The sequence below is a fragment of the Chelonoidis abingdonii genome, chromosome 10 (assembly GCF_003597395.2).
Source record: "Chelonoidis abingdonii isolate Lonesome George chromosome 10, CheloAbing_2.0, whole genome shotgun sequence".
Lineage (NCBI taxonomy): Eukaryota > Metazoa > Chordata > Testudines > Testudinidae > Chelonoidis > Chelonoidis abingdonii.
Window position 1 is genome coordinate 64,142,741 of NC_133778.1, and position 26,939 is coordinate 64,169,679.

Here is a 26,939-nt window from a genome sequence, read left to right on the forward strand (position 1 = left end):
GCTGGGCAAACAGGAAATGAAAATCTAAATTTCGCGGGGCTTTTCCTGTTTACCTGGCCTCAGCATCCGAGTTCAGATTGCTGTCCAGAGCGGTCACAGTGGTGCACTGTGGGATACCGCCCAGAGGCCAATACCGTCGATTTGCAGCCAAACTAACCCTAATCCGATATGGTCATACTGATTTTAGCGCTACTCCTCTTGTCAGGGAGGAGTACAGAAACCAATTTAAAGAGCCCTTTATATCAATATAAAGGGCCTTGTAGTGTGGATGGGTACAGCGTTAAATCGGTTTAACGCTGCTAAAATCAGTTTAAACGCGTAGTATAGACCAGGCCATAATCTTTAATTCCTGGAGACCCCAGGACAATGTCAGAGAGTTGGCAACCTGAAGCAAGAGTGTAGAAGGTTGATTATTTTATTTATGATATGCTCCTATTTGTTTAATCTTTGATTATATATGAAATGTTGCAAGTGATTAAATCAAAGACACACTCCTGATATTTTTCTAAAATGATATTGTAACATGAGAGAATCGTATTTTCTTAAATAGGTGTTGCCATATGTGCAATGATTTTTTTATCCATAATAAATGTTTTAAAGGATTTTATCATGTATAAGAGCTGCATTAACTGACAGCAGCCTTCAAATTTTCCGACATCTACTGTGAATTAAAACCACCACTTTACTTAGTGAGCCATTAATTTACATAGCTGGCTCATTGGGGCCGTACAGATAGAACCAAAATGGATGCAAAAATTCTGGTCTGTGATTGAGGCAAACAAAAAAAAAAAATCCTAAAATGTTAGTATAGCAAGTGGTTGTTTTTTCTCCCATGGACCAACACTTTTGCCCAGATCAGATAAGTAATAATATATGCTTCTATTGCAACTTGCATCCAAAGAGCTCAACACACTTTACTGACATTAATTGATTTAGCCTCACAACACCCATTTTACAAATGAGCAGTCTGAGGCACAGAGATGAGCTAGATATTTATATGGCCCCATTACTGGATTGTCTCTGAGCCTCACAAACATTAATAAACTTATCCTCACTACACTCCATGAGGTAGAGGAGTATTTTAATTCCCATTGTACAGGCAAGGAACTGAAGCACAAAGAGACTAAAGGCCCGGTGCAAAGCCCATTAAAGTCAATGGAATGGTTCATTGATTCAGTGGGATTTGGATCAGGCTATTAATGAGTTGTTCAGTCACACAGGAAGTCCGTGGTACACTAGGAATTAAACCCAGGTATTCTGAGCCCTTGCACCATGCCTCAGCTATCAGACCATCCTAATTTTGATCTCAACTGGATTTTACATTGATGTGACTCTGTTGAAGGCAGTGGAGACAGTGTTTTTCAAAAGCTACTAGATATACAGTACTTGCATCAGGTAACATTCAAATGTGTGTAACAGCACGAGCCAGTAGAGAAACAAATGCCCCATCTAGAACATCCTCCCCTTGTGCTGTCTCACACTGTTGCAGAGGGTTTCTTTGCTTTTTTTGTTTTTAACATAGGTTTCAGGCCTGGGAGTAGGGAGATCTGGGTTCTATTCCTAGCATTGCCACTTCTTGTGTGATCTTTAACAAGTTAATAGATCCTGATTCTGATCTCACAAACATACACCACTGTCTTCATTGCCAGCCAGTCAGTTTAGGATTTAAGATTTATTTAAACAAATGAAAAAGTAGATAAAAGAAACAATATGTTCAAAAGCAAGCCAACCAAAAGATAGGCATGTGCCCAAGGAAGTTAGGGCTTGAAGGCTATTAACAGCTGAAGATAAAAACTTAAATCAAAAGTATTTAAATAAAAAAAAAAGTCTATATTGAAGTCAAATTAATAATCTCATCTAAAGTCACAAAAGAAAGGAAATTAAAAATCTCGGATTTGCCCCTCTGCTTATCTCAGACCATTGTATCTTCTTTAAGGATAGAAAGTCATCCTGAATTTTAAGCATTAACTTTGAACGTCCTTTTTCAGTAGTTTTAAATCATACACTTAACTTTTACATAGTTTTTGTTATGCTTTTATTACCAACCACTGACCTTTCCAGTTGTCTTAAAGTATTTGTATTGCTATTAAAAATTATACTGTGATCCATTTAAGCTGTACATGAACTTTCTCTCAAATAAATGTGCAATGTTTTTTAAAATCTTTCCATAGCTGAGCAAGAAGAAAAAACTGTGAAAAAGTCCTTTATGGGGACCCGTATGTCAATCTTGGATTTATATCAACACAGTCTCTGTGGCCATTATGGAGAGGATGGGCCTGAACAATTAACACATTACAGTTTTATTGAGCAGCTGAGTGGAGCTTCCAGTAAAGAAGGCAAGAGCAAAGAGATCCGTAGTGTGAGTTATCTTGCTTTTTATGATATTACCTCTTACTTAACCCAGGAATATATCTGTCTCATTTATAGTCGTTTTCTGCATTCATCATTAGTATTTACAGAAACCAAAAAGATACCTGAAAATATGGCATGAGTTGGTAGGGGAAGTAAAGCAAACCAAGCACCTTTTTAATGGAGGTTGCATAAGTGTGGCGATCTTGTAGGCAGCTCTAGCTTACAGCAGACTTCCAAAAACTTACCTTTAGCGACATTCTGGAGCCCTAAGATTCATGGCAAACTTCTGTTTAAGGATAGCAGTAAAACCCATTATTTCTCTTTGGAAATGCCTACACTGCAGCTGGGAGTATCTCCCAGCCCAGGCAGACAGATGCATGCCAGCACTGCTCGAGTCAGTGCTCTAAAAATAGCAGTGTGGACATTGTGGCACAAACAATGGCTCGGGCTAGTCACCCAAGCTCAGACCCAGGGAGTCAGGTGGGCTTAGACTTGGACATTGAGCCCAAGCTGCCCCTGCTTCTGCAACATCCACACTGCTATTTTTAGCATGCTAACTTGAGCAGAGACAAGTCTGTCTATCCATGCGCCTAGTTGCAGTGTAGACATAACATTTGTGGCTGCTGCTCCACGCTCTCAGTTTACAAGAGGTTGCATTGCATTTAGTGCAGCATAGGTCTATTAAATGATATTTAAAAAAAATTTCAAGTGGACGTCTACTGTGATTACCAGCTGTTTTGTGGGCTCCCCAAAATACCATCATATTCTCAGACGTAGCTCTGTTAAGACTAGGTCTTTCTTACCACCAATTTCTGTGCAAACTTCAGTTGACTTAATCAAGGGCTCCACAAAGAGATTAGTAGCAGAGTTTGAGCCTTACTATGGCAGTCTCTACCACCTTGAACATACCATACCTCTGAAATAATGTACTTTACCACACTTTCTCGCTTTCTCTCCCTCCCACACACACATTCTTGTTTTCTGTCCATTCCTACCCCTCCTCACCCACCCACACACAAACCAATATTCTCTCTCTCTCTTTCTCAATGAGGTATACAATTACAAGTATTAAAAGGGAAAATACTTTCTATGGCAAGCAGTCACAAGTGCTATACATTTTTAATGCCTGTTTTACAGAGAATCTTTTCTTCTGTGTAAACTTTAAAAAAACACAAATCTGTTTCTGTAAGTATAAATTTTATTAAAAGAACCTAGAATTAGATTTAAGGAAGAAACTGAGTGGTGACTTGTATCCAAGGCTGCTGGAGTGTATGTAATTTCTGCTCTGGGGATGCAGCAAATGATGGCTTCAAACACACTGATCAAGGTCCCACACAACTCTCATCTCTGAACCTCAGTGCTTTATGGACAGAAAATTGCATTTTCCCCATAGTAGATGTAAACCTGCTTGCTAATTTATATCATCCATAAACGGTGGACTTCTGCACCACTTAATACCTAAGATACCATATCTCTGAAAATTTCAGACAGAGCGTATAGGAGGGTCCACACTAGCCCTGAAGTAGGTGGCATAGAGAGGCCATTGGTGGCTGCGTAAAGAATGGACTGTTGGATCCAATTACATGGATCTAGTTCTTCCAAATCTCTGCCTGTGGGCGCACAGATAAACTGGCAGATATTTCCGACTATAGTCTTGGAATAGTAGCCGTAGTGGACCTCCAGTGCTAACCACAGCCTGTTTCATACCACCTCCCCCACCAACACTGTACAGTTCCCTGCAGAAAGGTTGGATTACTTGGACTTTGTGTGTGAAGAAGTGAAGTATTTTTTGCTAATCCCTGCCCGTTGCCCCTTAAAATACTACTGGTGAGCATGTGCCTTCATTCTCCCAACTCTTCTCCAGCTGGGGCTTTTTTACCTCGATTTCAAAAGTACAGTGAAACACAAATAAAAGTAGGTTGTTAACAAAGAATCAGTGGCTAGAACCTGGAGCGAATGATTCCAAAGCAGACAGCACCAGCTGGCTAGTCAGGGACTTCCAGCCTTGCTTCTACCCTGCCTACCAGACACACAGCAACTAGGACCAGAAATTCCACTTGAGCAATAGCAGCCTCAAAGAGTTTGGAGGGGACATGCTTAGGAAAATGTCTCGACCTTCAGGGCTCCTTTCTAAAGAAGCCACCACCAGCTACAGCTGAGGGCACAGGGTGCAAATCAGGGTCCTTCAGGCCCAGTGCCCCTTAATCTCAACCAGACCTTCCTGGGACACTGGTCCTAGTGGCCTTCAAATGAGGAGCAACAATAGCCAAGAAGCACTTGCAAGGGTCAGACTTTGGAAAGCATCCAGGTTCAGCTTTAACTGGTGCTGCAGAAGATAAACCTCGGGCTTGCATGCCTCCTCTTTGCTATCCATCCATTTGCTTCCCTCCACGGGGCTCAGAGCCACTTGACATCATTGTGTTCACTCAGCTCTGAGATCTGGACTTGGATATATTATTTTCTCATTAGTCGAATTGTGATTGGTTGTTGGTCCATCTTCTTCCCTCATTGCCCTTATCTCTGCAACCCTCATCTGTCAAATCCCTCATTCACATCCCATTGTGCTTCTCTCCCCTTACCCTCCTCCTCATCCTCTTCTCAGTCCTACAATCCCTTCCCACCATTCCTCTCCCTCACTTCAACCCTGACTTCCCCATTGAAAAAACAACTAAAACTAAATGATTATAGCAGAAATTAAGCGAACATATTAATGTTTTAAAAATGCAACTAACAAAATCTGTGCCATGTCATCACTCTCTTCACTTTGCATATTGAATCTCTTTCCCATAGCCTTTCTCTTTCTGATGGGAAGGTCTTCTCAGCGGAAGCTGCATTCTACTCTGTAGCAGTGCAGCACCTAGCACATTTTAAGCACTATTGTAAATATATTGGAGGACGATAATAGAAAATAATGCAAGGGCTGTTGTATGTGGCACAGTAGGTTAGATCACAAGAAGGAAAAAATGCATTTTTCATCCTTGATCCCCGTTTGTGCACTTAAGAAAATCATTGTACAATCATAGAATGTCAGGGTTGGAAGGGACCTCAGGAGGTCTTCTAGTCCAACCCCCTGCTCAAAGCAGGACCAATCCCCAAACAGATTTTTACCCCGGTTCCCTAAATGACCCCCCACAACCCTGGGTTTAGCAGGCCAATGCTCAAACCACTGAGCTATCCATCCCCACATATCCCTCAATTCCATAGAGCTGGCAATATCTGTTAAATAGGAGAGAGCATTGGAGGTTAGGCCCAAAGTGAACAGTCAGGATGACATGGAGAAAGCTTTCATAGCTCTTACTTACACTGTGGCTTCAAGGCAGTGCTCTGAAACCTGCACTTTTCTGAACACTAAATTCACTCACAAACTTAGAAAGAAAAATCCTGACATGTACCTACTTTGTTTCACTATCTACCAACATTTATCTAATGACTAGACTATGCTCTGGCTTTACAATTAGAAAATCACAAAGAAAAGAAAAGGATAAATGAGGGGAAACAAACATTTAATTCCTCACCTTAAACATTTAGAGATTCACAGCTTAATTATGTAGACATAGTGAATTGTCTCAAAACAAATATTGCAATTCTGCCTTTGCAAGGCCAAGTCTTTTGCTATTAATAGAGTGATCAGATTTGGTTGTATTATATCAAATGGGCTAAAAAAGGTTGCATTTGAACTTAATTAATTTTTACTGGTATATTATAGTTTTTCATGTTTAAATAATGTGCAAAATCAGCATTAGGTTAAAATTAAACAAAACTCATTGAAATGACCTTAAGGTCCTTGTAAAAATGCATCATTAAACTAGAAAACAGCAGGTACAGCTCAGCACCAGCATTTATCATGCATTAAGTTGGGGGGCTTTTAAGTTCCTTTTTGAATATTGGAAACAGTGCTCAAAAACAGTGTTGCCTCTTGGTGAACAGTGAAAGCTCGATAAAACACAAGGGATTTGCCTATTAGTATTAAACTTTTCAGAATGACAAATGAGGAGCAGTGACCATGAAAAGCTGGTTGCCCCTGAACTCCATGTTTGAACCAGCACAGCAATTTTTTTCTCAGCTGTAATTTGTCCTCCACAAGAAGATCCATAGTCTGTTTAAATTAGACTTGTGTGGCTTGAAACATTACTCACAAAAAATGGGGAATACTGGCAACAAGGACCTAAGTCAACGATTCTGAAAAATCAAGCAAATTTTGGAAAGGAACTGTGATCTATAATGTGGCCTTGTAAACAGAAGATGGCACATGCCTTGAATTTAATTCTTGAATGATATATGTGAAGGCTTTTTTTTTTTTATTTTAAAGTGTCATGATGGACAGAATGAGTTTACACTGCTTGTCAAAAGAGCAGTGTGCCGAGGCCGTACCTTAAATTAAATTGGCCTGTAAGGCACCACTAGTAAGTTGGTGGTTACAGGATCAGTGCTGTAATGAGACATTTTGGAAGGAAGCTCTGCTAACCTGGCACTATTGTAGTCTGATTTGTCTCTCCTCCCCCAGTACACATTCACCAGTGCTACCCCCAAAATACACACACACACATACATTCAGTCACCAAAAGCAAGGCTTTTACATAGCAAGGCTTCAGAATATTAAGCAATCAACAGACAAAATATCTTTCTTATAGAGGGGGAACTAAACAGAATGAGAAATTACACTTTGTTTCTAAGAATGTCAAATAAATATGTAATGTTGCTCAATCCAGTCTTTAATTTGAGATATCCTAAACTTTCTGTTTGGGAAATTATTTTTAATATCTGCAAATTTCTGCTCACCAGTAAGAGATCATTTTAAATCAGCTAGGAAAATGTAGGCATGCCAGGAAATTCTGAAATACACAGATTCTTCAGTACGTTACCATTTTTATACAAAAAAACCCCATAATTTCAAAAAGAAGATTATTAAAGTAAACTGAAGAATGTAGATAAAACCATCATCTAAATTAATAGGATTAATATATTTTTCTAATATGAGTTTTGCTAATTGCAGTATTTCAAAAGTGGGAGCACAATTATTTTTATATGCAGCAATTAAATTTGATTTTTAATTAAACAATAACTGATCTAATTTAATGAACTCCTATATGACTTGTACCAAACACCATCAAAGTCAATAGAAAAACAGCCATTGATTTCGGCAAGCTTTAGATCAGGCCCGTAGTGTACGGAATATTGCTTCTATTGCCTGTGGCAATAACTGATAATGCTCTAAACCACTTGCTGACATCATGATCTCGGCTCCAGTTAAACTGAAATCTGAATCATGACAAGTCAGAGATGGAAATGTTATTTCACAATTTGCATTAGCTCAGTGGGTTTTCTATAAAAAATAATAAATCATAGCACATTTTAAAGAACTCAGAAAACAAGACGTCTGTTCGTCACTTTCCCCTGTTGTTTGTACAGCACCTTGCACAAGGTGGTCCAGGTCCATGACTAGGGCTCAGGTGCTGTGGCAATACATCTAATAATTCATTATTTTTACTACCTTCTTTCTGGCTGCAGAAAAGCATGCCAGTTAGTTTATCGTCCTTATGACCCCAAAGCTTCATGAAAAATATATGCTCATCTGTCTCTATCTAATGGAGTGACATGTTTTTATTTAATATAGTCGTTCTTCTTTCCTTTCCTCCCTATATGTAGTTCAGTTAAAATCATAAATATTTTTTCTTGCCTATATTTCAAGGTATGACTTGGTGAGGGCAGAAAGGATAGGTTCCTTTTGTAGAAGAAGAGTGGTGAAATGTTTGTATCCATTGCAAGCTTGGAAATTCGTTTTTCCTCAGTTACAATGATTTACATGTAAACACTGACTTTTCACCTCACATTACAGTGTTTACTACATCAATGATTTAATTATAGACCCAATTAACTAAAGAGGTTTATTTGTGCATAAGTGAAGTTATAATCTTTTTTTCTATGTAGCAGAGTGCCTGTGTATTGTACAGCTGATTCATGAAGGAGATTTGATGCTCAAATCACCGTGTCTTGCAATTCAAGTAGCTTTTAGAGCTAGCTGGCAAATATGAGCAGAATTAAAACAAATATATCGACAGAGAAACCAGTGCTGCTTTGGTTATGTTTATGAATGGAATCAACATGGTGACATTCCTAGATAAACTCAATAATTTTTACAAGTGAGTGAGCTAATTGGGAATTAACGTATGTCTCATTATACTTGCGAGTCTTCTGAAGTATCACATTAGCACAATGGAGTATCCAAACAAGGACTTACAAAATGATGATAATTAGTAATTATGCAATGTCTGCCATTCTCAAAGAGCCAAAAGCATTTTACGAGCAATGCATAAGCCAATCCAGCACCACTTAATTGCAGTTGTACCTGGTGGTGGGAGGTAGCATGTAGGCAGGAAACCATTGCAAAGTATACTGCGTACGAGTAGAAGGAGAGGAAAGTTTGGTCAAGGACTCGAGGCAAATGCCTCTTCTTATTAAAAGTGCCATTAGATCTTTCACATCCACTTGGAGCTGACATGACTTCAGTTTTTAAGATCAGAAAGAGACAAACATGGTAAACTTCATTAAACTCAATTTCTCTGACTCACAAGGGATGCAAGGTTGAGTTGATCCTGATGGGATTGGAATCTGTGGTTCCAGAGAGCCTAGCTATTTCACACCAGACATTTAGATCAATACGCTATCCCTTCTGACAGCCTTGATAATGAGATATCAACTTCATCTATTTTTTTTAATTAATGTATTTATTTTAAAATATTCGGGGCTTGTGAAAGGAACTGTGTTGACTCTGGAGGCTCATTACCTGTCCACAGAATGGTATAGTGTGGGCAGTGGTAGTACCAACTTCCTCCCACTATGTCCCATCCCAGTCTTGTCATTTCTAGGAAAGAGAGCATAACGCAAAGAGAACCCATTCAATCCCTCTCCTGTCACTGGCCATTATGGAGGTGGTGTTCTCACATGGATACATAGGAATTGACTCTCAGCCCCAGTTCAAGTAGTCCTCTAAACAGCCCTGGGACAACAGCATCCACTGCTCATTACTGACTTGAATGGATTTGAACCAGCAACATAGTAGCTGTATCCTTTTAACAATCCCCTGAACCATCCAGCCCCTCTTCCCCATCCAGCCCCTCTTCCCTCCTTATCTCATTGTTTAATATTAGTGTCTTTTAGAGGTAGCTTTATTAGGAAATACTTCATAATGCCTGTGGAAGTAGAAAGTTCTTGCTGTACAACTCGGTGTGCAGCAATTTGCTGTGCCTTAATATGGTAAAAATTTTAAGCTAGGGCTCAGTTCAGCCCTGCAGGCACATGGAGGTACAATTTGGACTCCTGCAAACATGAGTGATAGCTGTGCCACTAGAGACATTCATTACTAAGGAAGGGGGGGAGAGGGTGGCGTACTGTGGTTCCCTGCCCTAGCAGCCCTCCAGAGGTAGTAGTTTTAAGTTCTAGCCAGGGATCCATCAGAGTCTAATTGGTGGAGACTGCATTGAATCATCACATTTCCCAGGTACGCTGGCTCTTTCCATCTAGGCCTGTTCACTTTCTTAGCAGCCCCAACTGCCTCCAGGTCCACCTTTGAAGCAGTATTTGCAAGCAGCTAATGCTGGCCCTGCCCAGGCAGACTTTACTTCTCTGGCCGTTTGCAGCCCGAGTTCCTCCACTGGAACCCAGTGAGAACATCAGGCCTGTAATGTCTTATAATGGTAGTTTGGTTCATCACAGCCAAAAGCAGGCCTACAAAAATATAGCTTAATTTCAGTCTTGGCGCTTATCTGATGATTTTATCATTGTCTTTACCATTGTCACACCTATGTCACCTTAGTCAGGTCACTTAATCTATATGTGCGTCTACTTAATAAAATGGGTATAATTTCAGTTACTTACCTCACTGGAGAGTATGAGGTGTAATTTATGTTTAACGAGTGTGTTGAGAATCTCAGAGGAATAATGCAATATTTGTTCCATCAAGGAACAATAGAGTCTGGATAATTACATAATTTAATGTCAAATCTACTGTCCTGGGAGTCTCATAAGAATGACAACTTCAATGAAAAAACCACAGGAGCATGATCCAATAAAATAATGGACTTTATTGTACCACCCATCGAAGTACTGCAGAATTAAAAAATATATCATCTAGCCTCAAGTTTGATTTGTCTGAGAATGAAGAAACATTAAATCAGAAATAAATCAGAAGTGCTCTAAACATCAACAAATTCCACATCTCACATGTTTCATAGGGTGAGTTCCCATTTCAATATCTCTCCTATGCTACTGAGTCTTTTATCCCTAATCAGATCCAGAAACCACTTAAGATATGTTTAAGAACACTTTACTAGATGCCCAAGGGCCACAACTGAGGAGGAAAGACATATTGGTTTAAAAAAATGTGGTTTAGAGGGGAAGTGAAGACAGCTATAAAACAATAATATAAAATAAATAGAAGAAAGGGGAAGCTGATTGTAATGAGTATAAGTCAGAAGGTAGGAATTGTAGAAAAGTGATAAAGGAAGGAAAAGGACGGAAGAAGAAATTATGGTCAGCAGAATTAAGGACTATAGGAAAGAAGCTTTTTAAGTGTATTAACAATTACACTCGTCCATTACTAGATTGAAATGGTAGAATTATCTATAATAATGCAGAAAAAGCAGACGTTTTGAATAAATATACTATATTTGGGAGAGACAGATAATGTAATCATATCATTTGATAACACTCTTTCTATTCCATTAGTATATCAGGGGAATGTTAAACAGAAGCTACTAAAGTTAAACATTTTGAAATCAACAGCTCTACATAATCTTACATCCAAGATGTAAGAGCTGGCTGAGAGCTCACTGGACCTTAATGCTGATTTCAATAAGCCTTAGAGCATTGGGGAAGTTCCAGAAGGCTGGAAGAAAGCAAATGTTGTGCCAATATTTTAAAAGGGTAAATTCAATTACATGGGTACTTATAAGCCTGTCAACCTATCCTTGATCATGAATAAAATAATGGAGCACCTGATATGGTACTTGATTTATAAATAATGAGAGGAAGACAATATAATTAAGGCAAATCAACATGTTTATGGAAAAAGATCCTGTCAAGCTAACTTAATATCTTTTTTTGAGATTACAAATTAGGTTGATAAAGATAATAGTTGTGGTAAGGTGTTTGACTTGGTCCTAGGTGACATTTTGATTAAAAACTAGAAAGATATAAAATTAATGTTGCGCACATGAAATGGAGTAAGAACTGGCTTACTGATAGGTCTCAAGATTTAATTGTAAATGGGGAATCATCACTAAATGGGTATATTTCTAGTGTGGGCTCTCATTGATCTGTTCTTGGCCTTATGCCATTTAACATTTTTATTCATGAGCTGGAAGAAAACATAACATGATAAAGATGACAGATGACCCAAAAATTGGGAGAATAGTAAATAATTAAGAGGACAGGTCACTGATACAGAGCAATATGGACCTCCTGGTAAGCAGGGCACAAGCAAACAGTATGTGTTTTAATATAGGTAAATGTAGTCAAAGAATGTAGTCCATAATTATAGGATGGGGGACTCTGTCCTGGAAGCAGTGATTCTGAAAAAGATTTGGGAGTTATGCTGTATAATCAGCTGAACGTGAGCTCACAGTGAGATGCTGTGGCCAAAAGAGCTAATGTGATCTTTCAGTATATAAACAGGAATCTTAAATCGAGTGAAGAAGTCATTTTACTTTTGTATTTGACACCACTGGAATACTGTGTCCAGTTCTGGTGTCAACAATTTGAAGAGGATGTTGACAAATTGGAGAGGGTTCAGAGAAGAGCCATAAAAATAATTAAAGGATTATAAAACATGCCTTATAGTAATAGACTTGACGAGCTCAATCTGTTTATCTTAACAAAGAAAAGTAAAGAGGTGACTTGATTACAGTCTTGTGTATACCTAAATGGGTAATAACTATTTAATAACAGGCTCTTCTGCCTAGCCGAAAAAGGTGTACTATGATCCAATGGCAGGAAGTTGAAATCAGATAAAATCAGAATGTAAATTAGGTGTGAATTTTTAATGATCTGGAGAAAGGGGTAAACAATGAGGTGGCAAAGTTTGCAGATGATACTAAACTACTCAAGATAGTTAAGACCAAAGCAGACTGTGAAGAACTTCAAAAAGATCTCGCAAAACTAAGTGATTGGGAAACAAAATGGCAAATGAAACTAAACTTACTTCAAGATATTAAGACCAAAGCAGTACTGTGACAGAACTGTGCAAAAGATACTTTCGCGAAAAATCATTAGTGATTGGGAAACAAAATGGCACAAAATTGAAATTTAATGTGATAAATGTTTAAAGTGATGCACTTATTGGAAAGAAATATAACGTTCCACACCATATATATGATGGGGGCTAACTTAGCTACAATGAGTCAGGAAATAAGATCTTGCGCGTCATCGTGGATAGTGTCTTGAAGATGTCCCCAGATCGTGTTGCAGTATAGGTGGTCAAAAAGGGGGCCCTAGAAAGAACACGGATGTTAGGGCATAATCATTAAAGAGGATTAGAGAAGTTTGGACTGAGAATATATTTATTGTCCTTTATACTAAATCCCATGGTACGCCCATCATCTTGAATACTCTGTACAGATGTGGTTCTCCTCATTCTAAAAAATATTCTTAGCACATAGAAATAAGGTTCAGAAAAAGGCAACTAAATTATGATTAGGGTCTTGAAGTGAGAGTTACTCCCATTTTGAGGAAAGATTAAAGAGGCTAAGGTATCTCTTTCAGCTTGGAAAAGATGAGCATAAGGGGAGATATGACAGAGGTATATAAATCATGAATATGTTGATGAAAGTGGATAAGGAAAAAAGTTATTTACTTATCTCATTAATGGCAGAACTAGGCGGAGTCACAGAATGAAAATTTAAAATCATGCAATTCAGGTTTAAAACATAAGAAAGAAGCTTCTTCATGCAATCGCACAGTCAATCTTGTGGGGGGGGGATCAACTACGGTTCTAAAAAAACTCCTTAAACTTGAGGGTGGTTCCTGCAAGGCGTAGGGACCGGGACTATAACAGTGTTTAAAAGAGAACTGGATAAATTCATGATGGTGAAGTCCATAAATGGCTATTAGCCAGGATGGGTAAAGAATAGTGTCCCTAGCCTCTGTTCATCAGAGGATGGAGATGGATGGCAGGAGAGAGATCACTTGATCATTGCCTGGTAGGTTCACTCCCTCTGGCGCATCTGGCATTGGCCACTGTCGGCAGACAGATGCTGAGCTAGATGGACCTTTGGTCTGACCCAGTACGGCTGTTCTTATGTTCTTAACCATGATGGTAATTAACCATTGGAATAACTTGCCATCATGCTCCAGATAGATAGAAAGGTACAGCAACAAAAACAAAAATCCATCACCAAACAAGCTTTTTCTCCAAGGCTTAATTAAGATCTTAGACGGGATCAGTTATAATAAAAAGAAACAAAAGATTTTTTACAAACGTAGGGTCCAACAGAAAAAAAAACTGTAGCTGCAACCTAGTTCTCTAGCAGCTAATGTAGAGCTCTGTGTCCAGAGACTTTCAGAGGTAATCCTGTAATCCTCCACAGCAGTGGCAGCCATGATGGAGGCCGTAGTGTAGACAGAACTCTGGCGTTTTCACTAGAGTGTCACTACTTTGACTGGCCCTCCATGCAGTATAAATGTTCTCTTTATTTTACATTTGCTCCAATGTACCTATCCCCATATAAGGTTGGAGTGGTAGGTGACGTGTTACTTTGAGCAAACCAAATGTTTTTCATCCAAGGATTGCTAGATTGCTTTGAAACAGTTGAGGAGTTGATGAGGGGTAATAGGTGGTTTGGATTATGTGAAGGGGGTGTGACCAGCAGACAGAGAGGTGTCTCCTTGCTTAGTTGTGGAGAGTGAAATAACAGAGCAACTGAGAACTTAATTTCTATGTTAACTGAGAGAAGAGGCAGAGGAAATGAAAGGCTCTGTCTAAATTAGGAAAACTGGAACCTGTGGTTTTCCACAGGTGGAGACCGTGCTATAGATGGGACTCTTATCCTACTCAGAGTAAATCTCCAAATGATTCACACCACCACAGCTGGAATGGGCTTTAACCATTAGGGTGAGATTGTTTGCTGTGCCTGGGCCCTGCCTAAATTATGGCCATTTCTTTGGGCTGCCCTGAGCTTCAGCACTGTCTGCTGTGGCCCCACCCAAGGCACAGTCCTTCTGTTGGGGCTTGCAAGAGGATCCTTGGGGGAACCCTCAGAGCTGTCTCCCCAACTCCTGCACTTGGGGAATTTTACCCAGTCCATATAAGAGGCTTTTGGAGTCCTTTACACCACTCCAGCCCTTTCAATGGCATAAAAGACTGGAGTGGGGCTGAGGATGTCACCCTTCTTTTTTCTGCTCCCTTTGATATCTCTTCATAGATGTGTTCCTAAATAAGAATTGTCTTTGTTGCCATGTTGATGGTAGGGTAAAGGACAGGAAATAGAAGTGCAGAGGTGTAGGAGGAAGGTCTAACAAAAGAATGCAGGTGGCGGAGTGTTTATGGGAAGGCTGAAGACAAGTTGGATGTAGGTGTGTGTAAGACGACCTAGAACTTGGCAGGGCTGGCTGAATGGTTGAAAAATATCCTGGGCCAGATTCTCCTCTCATTTTACGTCCATTTTACACTGCTGTAGTCTATGGATTTCAGTAGTTATTCCTGTCCTATGCTGGTGTAATGGAGAGGAGACTCAGGCCTTTTCTTTCCTGTAAGCCATATTCTGCACTGAGCAATGTCTTGCTCCATAAGATGCCCCATTGATTTCAATGGGACTACTCACTGAGCTCTTAGCCTTTCCTCTCTGTAAGGGTGAAAGAATCTGGCCCTTTTCGACTAAGGAAAACTTACCCACTGGAGCAGAGAGGTTCCCTATTTTGTCTAATGCAGCCCAGACCTCCACTGGTCTTAATTTACATTCTTTGCCCACCTGAGGAGCATTTTTAAAAACTATTTGAATCACACAACCATGGTACTTTTGCTGTATACAGGTTATATAACTGTATCTTGCATTGGTCCAAATATAAAATGTCGTGGCACTCATATCATTTTGGAGTCCTTAGAGATGCAGCACATGTCTGTTAGTGATAGTAAATGTTTATTTCCTATATAACTGAAGAATATTTAAGAATTAAATAGATTCCATGATGAGTAGGCATAAGCAGATAGATCCTTCAGTCAACAGATAGCTAGAGCCAAGAGCATACACTGAATAAAAATATAATTTGCTAGCTGATTCCCTTAATTGGAGAACATTCTAAGCCATTTGTCAAAAAACTTGACAGATGTAGCCATTGCGATTTGCACGTGGCTCAAAGTGCAATAATGTTTCTGCCATTTGTCATTTTACACTCTTCAATCTTGCAACTTTGGAAATGAAGTTTTGGGTTTTATTTCCCTTTGCTTTCATATTGTTGCCATGAATTGGAATATTATAATCTAATACAATAATCCAACATGGAATTCAGTAGACATTAACAGCAACAAATGACAAATATTATTAGGAAGTTTGTAAGATAGTGTAATTGTTATAATGGTGGAAATGTTATTAGTAATAAAAGAAACAGATAAAGATAAATTGAATACAATAAACACTGAGTTGATTCAATTCATGATAAGAGGAGTAGGAGCAGAGAGATGTTCTAAAGAGCTCTTTGTTATGTGAGTCTGGAAAATATTTTGACTCAAAAGGAGCATCTGATTAGCAAAGTTAAATGAGATGAAAAATAGGACAGCATTTTTGCAAATTGTTTTTCTAGCTGAAATTTGCCTCCACCATCTATAACAGTGATATGCTTTGCATAAAAGCAGTTGAATATTATGGAGGGAGGGGCAGGAAATGACTGATATTTTAATATCAGAGTTATGTTCTCAGCACGATGCATGAGAAATAAGTTTCGTAGCTTGCATTAGTAGCAGTTGTGCACTGCATACAAAATGCACTGCCAAGCCATTTCTTCTTTTAGTAGGGCCCTGTAGCCTGCTTCTTTCTTTTCCTTTTTATATGTAGACAGGAAGAAATGCTCCATCACCATTTGTTTTTAAAGAGGACAGAAAGTTCTTTCTAATATCTTTTTTAAATTACATGTTAAAATCTTTTTGAAGCCTATTTTTTATCTTACAGTCTGCTCCAGTCCAGCCATTTATTAAGTCTGCTGTGTTTCACCGCCCAAAAGTTTCAACTTTTATTTAAATGAAAAGTCATCTGCTAGGTTTTATGCAACCTGACAAAAAGACTGATGATGTCCTGCGGGTGGAGGCAGGAAAAAATGCCACTATAAGTACACTGGTTTTAATTAGGGAATTGGAAGTAAGGATTTTCTGTGAACCCAGCCTCTTAATTTTTGATTGGCCCAGGCCCCAAAATAAAATATTTGTCTTCTAACAATTTTTTTAAGACCTCGGCATTTGGTTTTCAGTCCCCCATGCAGCACTTAGCTGAGCTCCAAGTACTGCCTTCTTCTGTGGATTACTCCATTCTTTGCCTGATCATTAATAGAGGTTGCTAAAACTTCTCGACATTATAAAATGCCTATAGCCTCAAGGATTTTTTTAACTACTCTAATGTTATTCTTAGTAAACAAGAAACCAGGTGGTTATTTGAAGAATTATTTGAATAATTGTTATGCATTTAAAAGTGATCCGATAGCCTGTTAAACATGAACTCGTCTTGTCTTTAAAATTAAATACACTATTAGGCACACTGTAAAACAGGGCCTCAAATGATTTCACTGGATGTCGAATAAAACACAAGTGGTGGCAATGAGGAAATTAAATATGAATACATTATATTGCAGAGTATTTTAAAATTAAAATGTTAACCATGCATTAATAGTACATGACTTTTTATGGCAGGAGTGTTTAAACTTCACTGAGACACTGTATCTACAGCAAAGTTAGCCGGTGTGGCGGTCGGAAAGGGGGAGGTTACCCCATGCACAAAGCTACAAAATGGATATGAAATGCAAGACACTGATGAGTAGAACCAAATAAGCATAATGTACTTTGTTCATGGTCATTTTTGCAAGAGTTATTTTACACTGCAAAGCCTAATGGTAGTGTCCTGTTCATGGGTCAGTTTTTTCAAGCTTGGGTTCTTAATGTTAGGCACCTAAGCTCATTTTTAGGAATTTAAACAAGTGCCATGATTTTCAGAAGTGCTGAAAGCTTGCAGCTTTTAGTGACATCCGAGAGAGTTCTACATATTCAGCTCCTCTGAAAATCAGGTCTCTTGTTTATGTGCCCAAATATGGATTTATGTACTTATTTATTTAACCTATAATGTCTAACTCTTGTACTAGTTTAGCATGAGTGACATCACAGAAGCCTCAGAAGGCATTTTTCTATGGTTTCCCCAAAAGGAAGGCTAAATACTGTGTTTTTGAATGAGAACCTATGATTCTACACAAAAGGTTGTGTCATAATAAAACTCCTGTTAATTTGAAGCTAATTTTTATTGCATTTTCCATTACCATTATAACACTGGCAACCAGCAAAGGCCAGAACCAGATCTGTCATATACAGGCTTTTTTTATATTAAATTTCCTCTCTTTTTTTTTTCATGACACTGAAAACCTGCCGCTAAAGACTCCAATGTTACCAATCAAGTACTCCTATAAATGTTAGGTACAAAAGGGAATCAGTACTGTGCCAGCATATACTGGGCTTTAGTAGCACAGTAGTGAAACAGAAGGAACACTGGGGCAGGGTAGTAAGTCAAAGAACAGCAGCAACCATCCAAAATAGCTGAGTAACATGGAGGATGATGGTCTGTTCCAGCTATCTGATAAGGACTGAAATTCTTGTTAGTTAATGATTACTTCTATCATCTGAGGCAGGGCTGCTGGTGGCGGTGGGAAGAAACTTAAAATATGAAGCCATAACTTATAGTCTGTTCTATTGCTCCATGGTGAAAATTATACTCCTTCCTCTGTGGGGCAGAAGCGGGGCAGAATTGTTGCTTTGGTGGAGCCATGCAGTGGCTCACACCTCAGCTCTGTAGGGCTTTTGTCCCCCTGTGCAAGTTGTGTTGAGAGCAGATCCACATGTCTTCCAACACTGTCTCCAGACTGGGGTGCCTTAAGGCAGGCTGGGGAAAATACTGCAGACTCAGGCAGGGCTACAGTAGTGATCCTGGAATGGCTTCCCAGCCCGTGTGGAAAAGGCGAAAGGAATCTGAGTTGTGTGCCAAATTGGAGGACTTGGATCAGTTACTGGATAACCAACAGCTGTATATGCTCAGGGACAGTAATTGGCCCCACAGACCCCAGTACATAACGTGTGTGTAGAAAATGTCCAAACCTTTACACTGGGCAGACCAATAAGATTCAAATTTGGACAGCTCTAAATGATATATCAGAGTCTGGCTTATGGTTGCTGGTGACACCAGCTTTTGCTAACCTAAGTTAAGTCAACTTTTGTGAAGCAGTCGGGAGTGTAACAAAAACCATTTCAAACTTTATTTTGAAGGAATCTCAAGCACTGGGAACTGGTCATGTTCTGTTCGTTGCAGCAGATGGCATCCCATTTGGTGTTTTTTAGCTTTTGTTTGCAGCTCAAAATTTTGTTTCTAGGGGAGTTGGATAAATTAACCTATTTATATCTTTAACCGACCAAGGGCCTAATCCAGAGTTCACCAAAGTCAATGGAAACTATGCCATTAGCTTCAATAGACTTTGGATCAGATTATAGGTCTGCTGTTCCAACATAGCATTTCAGGATCTCTTCTAGTGAGGCGTACAGTCCAGTCCTTAATGTCTGTATAGGGAATTTCTTGACTGAAGGAGAAAAATTGTCTAATATTTTCTACATGGGCTAGTAATTAAAGCACAGCACTGTGGAATCAGGAGAGTAGGATTTTACTCTCAGTTCTGCTGCTGGCTTTTCGGGTGACATATTGAACAAATCACTTAATCTCTTGTTGCCTCACTTTCCCCATCAGTAAAGCTAAGGATACAAATAATATCTCCCTGGTGTAATTGGGGTTTAATTCATGAATGTTTATGGAGTGCTTTGAGGTGCTCAGAGAAAAGTTGCTATAGCAGTGCTAAGTATATAATCATCATTATTATTATTATTAGTTAATTTTATGGTAGCATCCACAGAGCCCTACATTCTTCAGTGGGGCTTCATGCCAGCTCGGGAGTCCTGCTGCATTGATCTCATTGCAGTGTCTGTGCATTGGGGCAATTTTAATTAAATCCTCATAACCATTTGACTGGGTCAAAAGATGGAACATGTTAATAGTTTAAAGATTTACTCAGGCTCCAATATATATTAAACATGGATTTGTTTTGTTTTTCAACAAAAATTTTCAAACTGTTGATTTCCTAATATAACTTAGTTACTGCTTTTTATTATTTCCCAATAGGTCTGTTGTTGTGCACCATCTGGCACAGTATCTCATCACTCAAACAAAATTGCATAGGCTACAGTATGTGTGCACATATTCCAGTTGCATTTTAGTCCTCTTAGTGGCCTTTTAGAATAACAATAACGTAACCTTTATTTTATATACTGGAATATGAGGCATATAACACATTTCAGAACAGTTTACAAAATTAATAATGTGGTAACATTTCTATAATACATAAGACAAGACAAAACATCTTGAACATATTTCTCCTATATGTTCACTGCAGTGTCAGGCCACCCCACCAATTACACATCACTAAAAACACACACTATGAGTTGCATCATTCTGTGACTGGAGAAAACCCACAGAGAGGACAAGAAAATTCACAAGGTTCCCCTCAGTGAGTGTGTCACATACAACATCTAACAACTGTATTAGCTATGGTAGCTTTCTAGCTATGTAACCTGCAGTCCACTTCTGGGTGCCAACATCCTCTGCTTATTCCTACTGATGTTTCTCTGTGATGATTCTCTACAGCAGGGGGTTAAGGGGGTGTCCTCTGCCATTTAGTTTTGTGTCTGACATGACTCACCTATTTCCTGCATGACTCTTCTTGTCTCTGTCATTTCCTTGTGGAGTAAGCCAGATAAGTCACAAATCCCAGGACTGGATCCTTGAGTTGTCTGGCAAATATTAGATTACTCTATGATCTATATTTGTGTCCACCTAGATGTATTTTAGGCCACAGACTACACTACTCAGTCTAATTTTACCTTGTTATGAGCCTAACCAGTGCCACCACAAATACACGGCATTTTTCTACTGGACTGATATGTGCAAGGAGTCCAGAAACACATTGCTTCTCTTCTGCACTATGCATAAAGTACGGCTTAGCATCCAGAGATGTGCTAGATACTGTACAGATTAAATAGAGACATGCTCCCTGACTAAGCATTTTGCATTCTAATATTGGAGATGATACTGTGAGGGAGAGCAGCTAATGAGAGCAGGGATTGGAGAAGGAACCACAAGGGTTATGGTGACATAGTTACAATGCATGTACACCTGAACGGTTCCTCTCAAGTAAAACTTGGTTTTGTCTGTTTAGATCAAATCATCTCTTGTAGAGGGCCTGGAAGAAATGATTGTTTAGGGGAGATTGTAATGAGTAGAAGATAATGACTTGGTGGACCAGGTTTGGAAAGGTTTTTGTTGCGTGAGAAAAGGCATGGAGATGATATTGAGAAAAGGAAATCAAGGGGGCATCAGGAGAGGCATTACTGACATTCCATTGATTTCAGCAGCATATCAATGGGACATAACACAGGAGAAACAGCAGTGTGAGTCCAGGGCATGTCAGAGTTGTATCAGAAAATCATTAAAGCAACAATGATTTATAGATAAGGCTGAAATGTGGCTCCTGCCAGGAACTCTCCTTGACTGGTCTTTGATGTTTCCAGTGTGCCTAGGAAAACATCAGAATGGTTCCCCATATGCCTTTTCTGGAGCTCCCCTCTTTGCCAGTTTGTGACAGAGTTGTTACCCTCCTCTTTCATAACCTCTTGTGCCATACCCGACCACAGTGGCAGGGTTTCTGATTGTTGCTCTCTACTCTCTCTCCCTCAACACATTCTTTATCCTCCTTCTACCCCCGATTACTTCTCTTTTTTTTAATTTTTGTTTCAAAGGATTTTTTTCTTTTTCCATTCCTCTCATCTGATTGATCCCTATGCACCTTTCCTCATTCTTCATCAAGCTACATAGTTCTCATTCTACTTCTGGTGGGAGGTGTCCAGAATGAGGCTGGGACTCATGCTTTTGCAGCTGAGCTCTCTAGTGTTGTGAGTGCAAAAACAAACCTTGGGTAAGTGAGCTACTTCCTGAGCCAGTACCACTAGACACTTAAGCTGCTTCTGTGGCAATGGCATTCAGGGTTACTGCAGGTGCAGGGAGGGAAGATGGGTTCCCAGGAGCTCCCCGCAGCATGTTTACAGTGCCAACTCAGAGTGGGTGCATTTTCCCACATCATCCCAGACTTGTCTGGCACCAGTAATGGAGCCCAGGCCCAAGATGAGAAACACACACTTATGGCAAATTTCAATCTTAACCATGAATTTCTTGATATTTAAATTATGAATTTTCTTGGCTTGATTGTTTTTCATCAGTGTCATAATTCTTAGTGTAAATTTTGGTGAGTGACTTAATAATAGATTGTTTTACTTAACTAATTTAGATAGAGATTAATATGATTATTGCCTGAGTATAAAGTCTTCTTCAATAGGAGGGTTGTGGGTTTTTTGTTTGCTTCCGGTGGAAAAACAAGTAATTTTATTATTCAAACTGGACTTACTTCATGCTGTTTTCAATAAGATATTTAATAAATATGTAAATTTAAAAATTAATTTACTGCATACGTTTGGCAGTGTGACTTTTGAACTGACAAAAGTTTGATGGATTGTAAAATTATCCCCTAAAAATCATCACACATAGTAAACAGAATTTATCAACCTGTGGTAATTTTACAGCTTTTTCTTCATCTTGTCTTCTGTTAGGATCTCACTTAAAATTGATTATAATGCAGTGTATTTCTAGAGCCATAATTCATTCATAGATTAATTAGATTTTAGGTTAATATCCCATCATAGTATGGGACACGAGCCAGCAGAGTATTTTCCAGTTGTTACAGAGCTGCAGTAGAGAAACCTTGATTATTGTTCCCATGTGGCTTAAACCACCAAGACTAATCACTAATCAAATTCAAACCACATAAAATGGAACATCCTTCATAACATTTATTTTCTAGCTGGTTTATACTATGAGCTCTTTATTGACTGAAATATACTTTAAAAATTTCAGGAGTAATTTCTTCCTTTACTTAAATCTGTTTTTTTTTCCCAGCCCTGATTGTTCTGGTTTTTCTGTATGTGCCTTTGTGGCTTCTGCCTCTCCCTTCCCACAAATTTTCTGGGCAATAGGACAAGTAAACTGGTTGCAGGGAATTAAAAAAAGTGTATGTGAAATATACAGGGTTTGACTGCTGATGGATGAAGCATAGGTTTCAATGTGGACAGAGCGATTCCTGTTTTTTTTGGTTCCAGTCATCTGAAGAAGTGGGTTTTTTACCCACAAAACCTTATGCCCAAATAAATCTGTTAGTCTTTAAGGTGCCACCGGACTCCTTGTTGTTTTTGTGGATACAGACTAACATGGCTACCCCTGATACTTGACTTCCTTATTTGCTTTCTACTCACCAGTCATGATTTTATAGACCTCTAACATATCCCCCCTTGGTTGTTCTTTTCCAAGCTGAAAGTCCTAGTCTTATTAATCTCTCCTCATTGTTGCCTTTCCATTGCACAGATCAGGACAAGTTATAAATAGAGTGCATATGCTGGGTGGGGGAAGGGATACACCTCCATTGAGGTTGTTTGGAGGGCAGATGTAGCCAGTTGGGGGAGATATGGGAGCCTGGCCAATGGAAGTATGAATATGCAAATTCTCCAGATAAACACTTTACCTGCACATTGTAATTTTAAGATCTGAGATGGAGGGGAAGTGAGGAGATTCTTGTTCCTATGACCAACCCGTACAAAAGCCTCTTAATTTTGGCTTGGTAGTGTTTACTGGCAAATCCTGCTTCCACAAGTGCAGGTGTGAAGGGCCAGGTGGCAGTGAAACCAGTGTAATTTTGTTGCCCAGGAAAGGTAGGATTTTTTAGGGGAGCCATTCTGTATATGCATACTGCCTGTATGACATGGAGTTTCATTATGCAGAGGCTTCCTGTTTAGCAGCACACAAGAGGGTGTTTGGAAATGAAGTAGGGTGAACTGGTGGATATGGGCAGATCATGTGTTCCCTCCCCCAGTCCCCTTACACAGAGCATGCAAGGGCCATAGAAGCTGTCCCTAGGGTTGTCAGGTGTCTGGTTTTCAGATGGAACACCCAGTCGAAAAGGGACCCTGGCAGCTCTGGTCAGCACTGCTGACTGGACTGTTAAAAGTCCTGTTGGTGGTACTGGCAGGCTCCATCCCAAGTTCCTGGGAAGTGGCCGGCATGTCCCTCTTGCTCCTAAGTGGAGGCACAGCCAGGGGGGGCTCCGTGTGCTGCCTCCGCCCCAAGCGCTGGCTCCATAATTCCTGCTGGCCAGGAACTGCAGCCAGAGGGAGCTGCGGGTCAGTTCCTGTGGGCATGCAGGGCCCCCTGACTGTGCCTCCGCCAAGGAGCCAGAGAGACATGTGGCCACTTCCTGGAAGCTGCCTGAGGTAAGTGCCACCCAGAGCCTGAACCCCCTCCTGCAACCCAATCTCCTGCGCCAGCCCTGAGCCCCCTCTAGGAGCTTACACCCTCTCCCACACCCCAACCTCCTACCACAGCCCTGAGCCCCCTCCTGCACCCAAACTCTCTCCCAGAGCACACCCCAAACCCCTTCCCTCCAAGCGCATGCCTGGGGCGGCAAGCTGTGGGGGGCAGTCTGCTGGTCGCCGCTAGGGTGGCAGGTAGGATGCCTTCGGTGGCTTGCCTGCGGAGGGTCCACTGGTCCCGTGGCTTCAGTGGGCCTCCTGCAGGCATGCCTGCGGAGGGTCTGCTGGTCCCGCGGCTTCAGCGGACTTCCCGCAGGCACACCTGCAGAAGGTCCACCAAAGCCGCGGGTCCAGCGGACCCTCTGTGCTTGGGGTGGCAAAATGTCTAGAACCGCTCCTGACCCTTCCACACCCTGAACTCTTCATTTCTGGTCTCACCCTGGAGCCTGCACCCCCCCCATCCCCAACCCCCTGCCCTGAGCCCCCTCATCTGAACCCCTCATCCCAGCTGGGAGCTCCCTCCTGCACCCCAACTCTCTCATCTCCAGCTCCACCCCAGACACTGCACCTCCAGCTGGAGACCTCTCCCCTCCCACACCCCAACCCCTGCCCCAGCCTGGTTAAAGTGAGTGAGGGTGGGGAAGAGCGAGCAATGGAGGGAGGGAGGGAGGATGGAGTGAGTAGGGGCAGGGCCTAGGGGCTGGGGGGTGGGGCAATAGTATTCAGTTTTCTGCAATTAGAAAGTTGGCAACCTTAAGCTATTCCAGCAATTTAAATGGAGTATCTCCTGCGAATCATTTCTACAGCCACATGAGGAAGAGTGCTCTCTTTCTTCCCTCTACAAATCTCCCAACATAGTCAAGCTACTTGTGCTGGACACTGGGGTGGGGATGTCCCCCCCGAGTGTATAAACACCTGCTGCTTTTCATAGCAGGTAGAGGACAACTTTATCTGCACAATCTCTTCATTGTGATGACTGCTACTGATGCTGCTCCTTGAAAACTGCTATTTCTACCTCTGCTGCTTCTGCCTCTTCCCCATTGGGTCAGGTGGTGCACTCTGGATGTTCACAGGCTAACATGAAGAGAATCTAGCTCAGATGCCCAAAAGGGAGGGTTACTAGAGCAGAAAATCATTACCTACCACCAGTTACTCTCCACTACTGAGTCTTGAAGGAGACATTGTGCAATGGAATCCCATTTTTCATCAGTACCCTGGGTTACTAACACTGAGACAATAAAGGATTCAGACATAACTGGAGAGTGAGGGGAGAAATTTCTTTGTAATTACCAAAATAAATAGAAAGCCAAGAATGGAACATGAAGACAGGCAAGTGTGTGACTAATGCTTATGAAAAATCATTTGAGAACAGTTCAGCCTTATGAAACGATGACTCCTTTCATGGTGAGAGTCATTAAAGATTATATGTCATATGTGCCTGATCCTGCTACCATTGGATTCCATGGGAGTTTTGCCATTGGTATCTATGTAGCAGGATCAGGCCCCCTAAAAGCCATATTGTGAATTATCTTGTTAAAATAACTTGATTGTTTGAACTAGTTTTTACACTTTCATTCCTCATTCAGTTCTAACCAAAGTCCTAGTTTTAAAAAGAAAACAATTTTAACAAACACTAATTTTGGATTAAATGCTAGGATATCCCCATTTTATTCCTTCTCTGTTTAAAATACCAAACAAACAATCAGGCTTTCATGGCATATGCACCTCTACAGAACAGAGCCCTGGATATTTAAATACTATACACTGAATAAAAAAACTGATTAAGAAGGTAAAGGGTAAAAACATTTAGTTTAAGTGTGCAGGGTTTTCACTAAAATGGTGTTCAATGGGTTATCAATGGCAATGTAAGGCTAACGCTAATTCTGTTCAGAAGCAGTATTGAACTTTATATGGTTTTGTAGAGTAAGATAACTGTCAGCAACTTAGTTTGGCCTTTCAGTCTGAAATGTTTTACTGTAATTTTTCCCTTTACTGGAAAATCAGAATAATTTTATTACTTAATTCTCTCCATGAGTAATAGTAAATTGATTTCTGAAAGGCAAAGTTTATCCTGTGTGTCTCGCATTAATTGTCACTCTCTCAAATGCTAAAATCTAAAGTTTCAGCCTCCTTTTCCACCATAAATATTTGTTCTTTAATTCTAGTGATGAGCCTGTGATTGAAGTTAGCATCACAATTATCTACTGGATTTCCTCCATGAGAAGCAGAATTGGTGACAGTTTGTGACCTTGCTTACTCTCTGGAGAAAGGAGCAGTGTTTAGCTTTTTTAACTTCTCTGGTCACAGCTGTCTGAGTACCTGGTTGTTGTTATGTTGTTGTTACCATCTTTTTCTGCTAAATTCCACTCAAATTATTCTCTCCTCGACCACTGTTGAACACTCTTTGTTCATGTACAGTTCATGCATCCAATAGCCATCACAGAATTGGAAGGGACCTCGAGAGGTCATCTTGTCCCGTCCCATGCACTCATGGCAGGACTACGTATTATCTAAACCATTCCTGAAAGGTGTTTGTCTAACTTGCTCTTAAAAATCTCCAATGATGGAGATTCCATAACCTCCCTAGGCAGTTTATTCCAGTGCTTAACTACCCTGACAGTTAGGAAGTTTTTCTTAATATCCAACCTAAACCCCCCTTGCTGCAATTTAATACCATTGCTTATTGTACTATCCTCAGAGGTTAAGGAGAACACTATTTCTCCCTGTCATAAACAGATAGCTAAGGGTTAATGTCTCTTTTACCTGTAAAGGGTTAACAAACAGTGACCTGCAACACCTGACCAGAGGACCAATCAGGAAACAAGATACTTTCAAATCTCGGTGGAGGGAAGCCTTTGTTTGTGGTTTTTGGGTTTTGCTTTGTTCTCTCTGAGTCCTG

General features: G+C 40.2%; 1 protein-coding gene across 4 annotated transcripts in view; it reads left to right on the forward strand.

Moving 5' to 3' along the window:
- The window catches only part of NCKAP5 (NCK associated protein 5), a 608,460-nt gene that overhangs the window by 573,367 nt on the left and 8,154 nt on the right, over positions 1–26,939 (forward strand). For all 4 annotated transcript variants that reach the window (XM_075070259.1, XM_075070261.1, XM_075070260.1 and 1 more), the window contains one exon: positions 2,172–2,359. In XM_075070259.1, the coding sequence (XP_074926360.1) occupies positions 2,172–2,359 (188 nt within the window). The remainder of the gene's footprint in view (positions 1–2,171; positions 2,360–26,939) is intronic.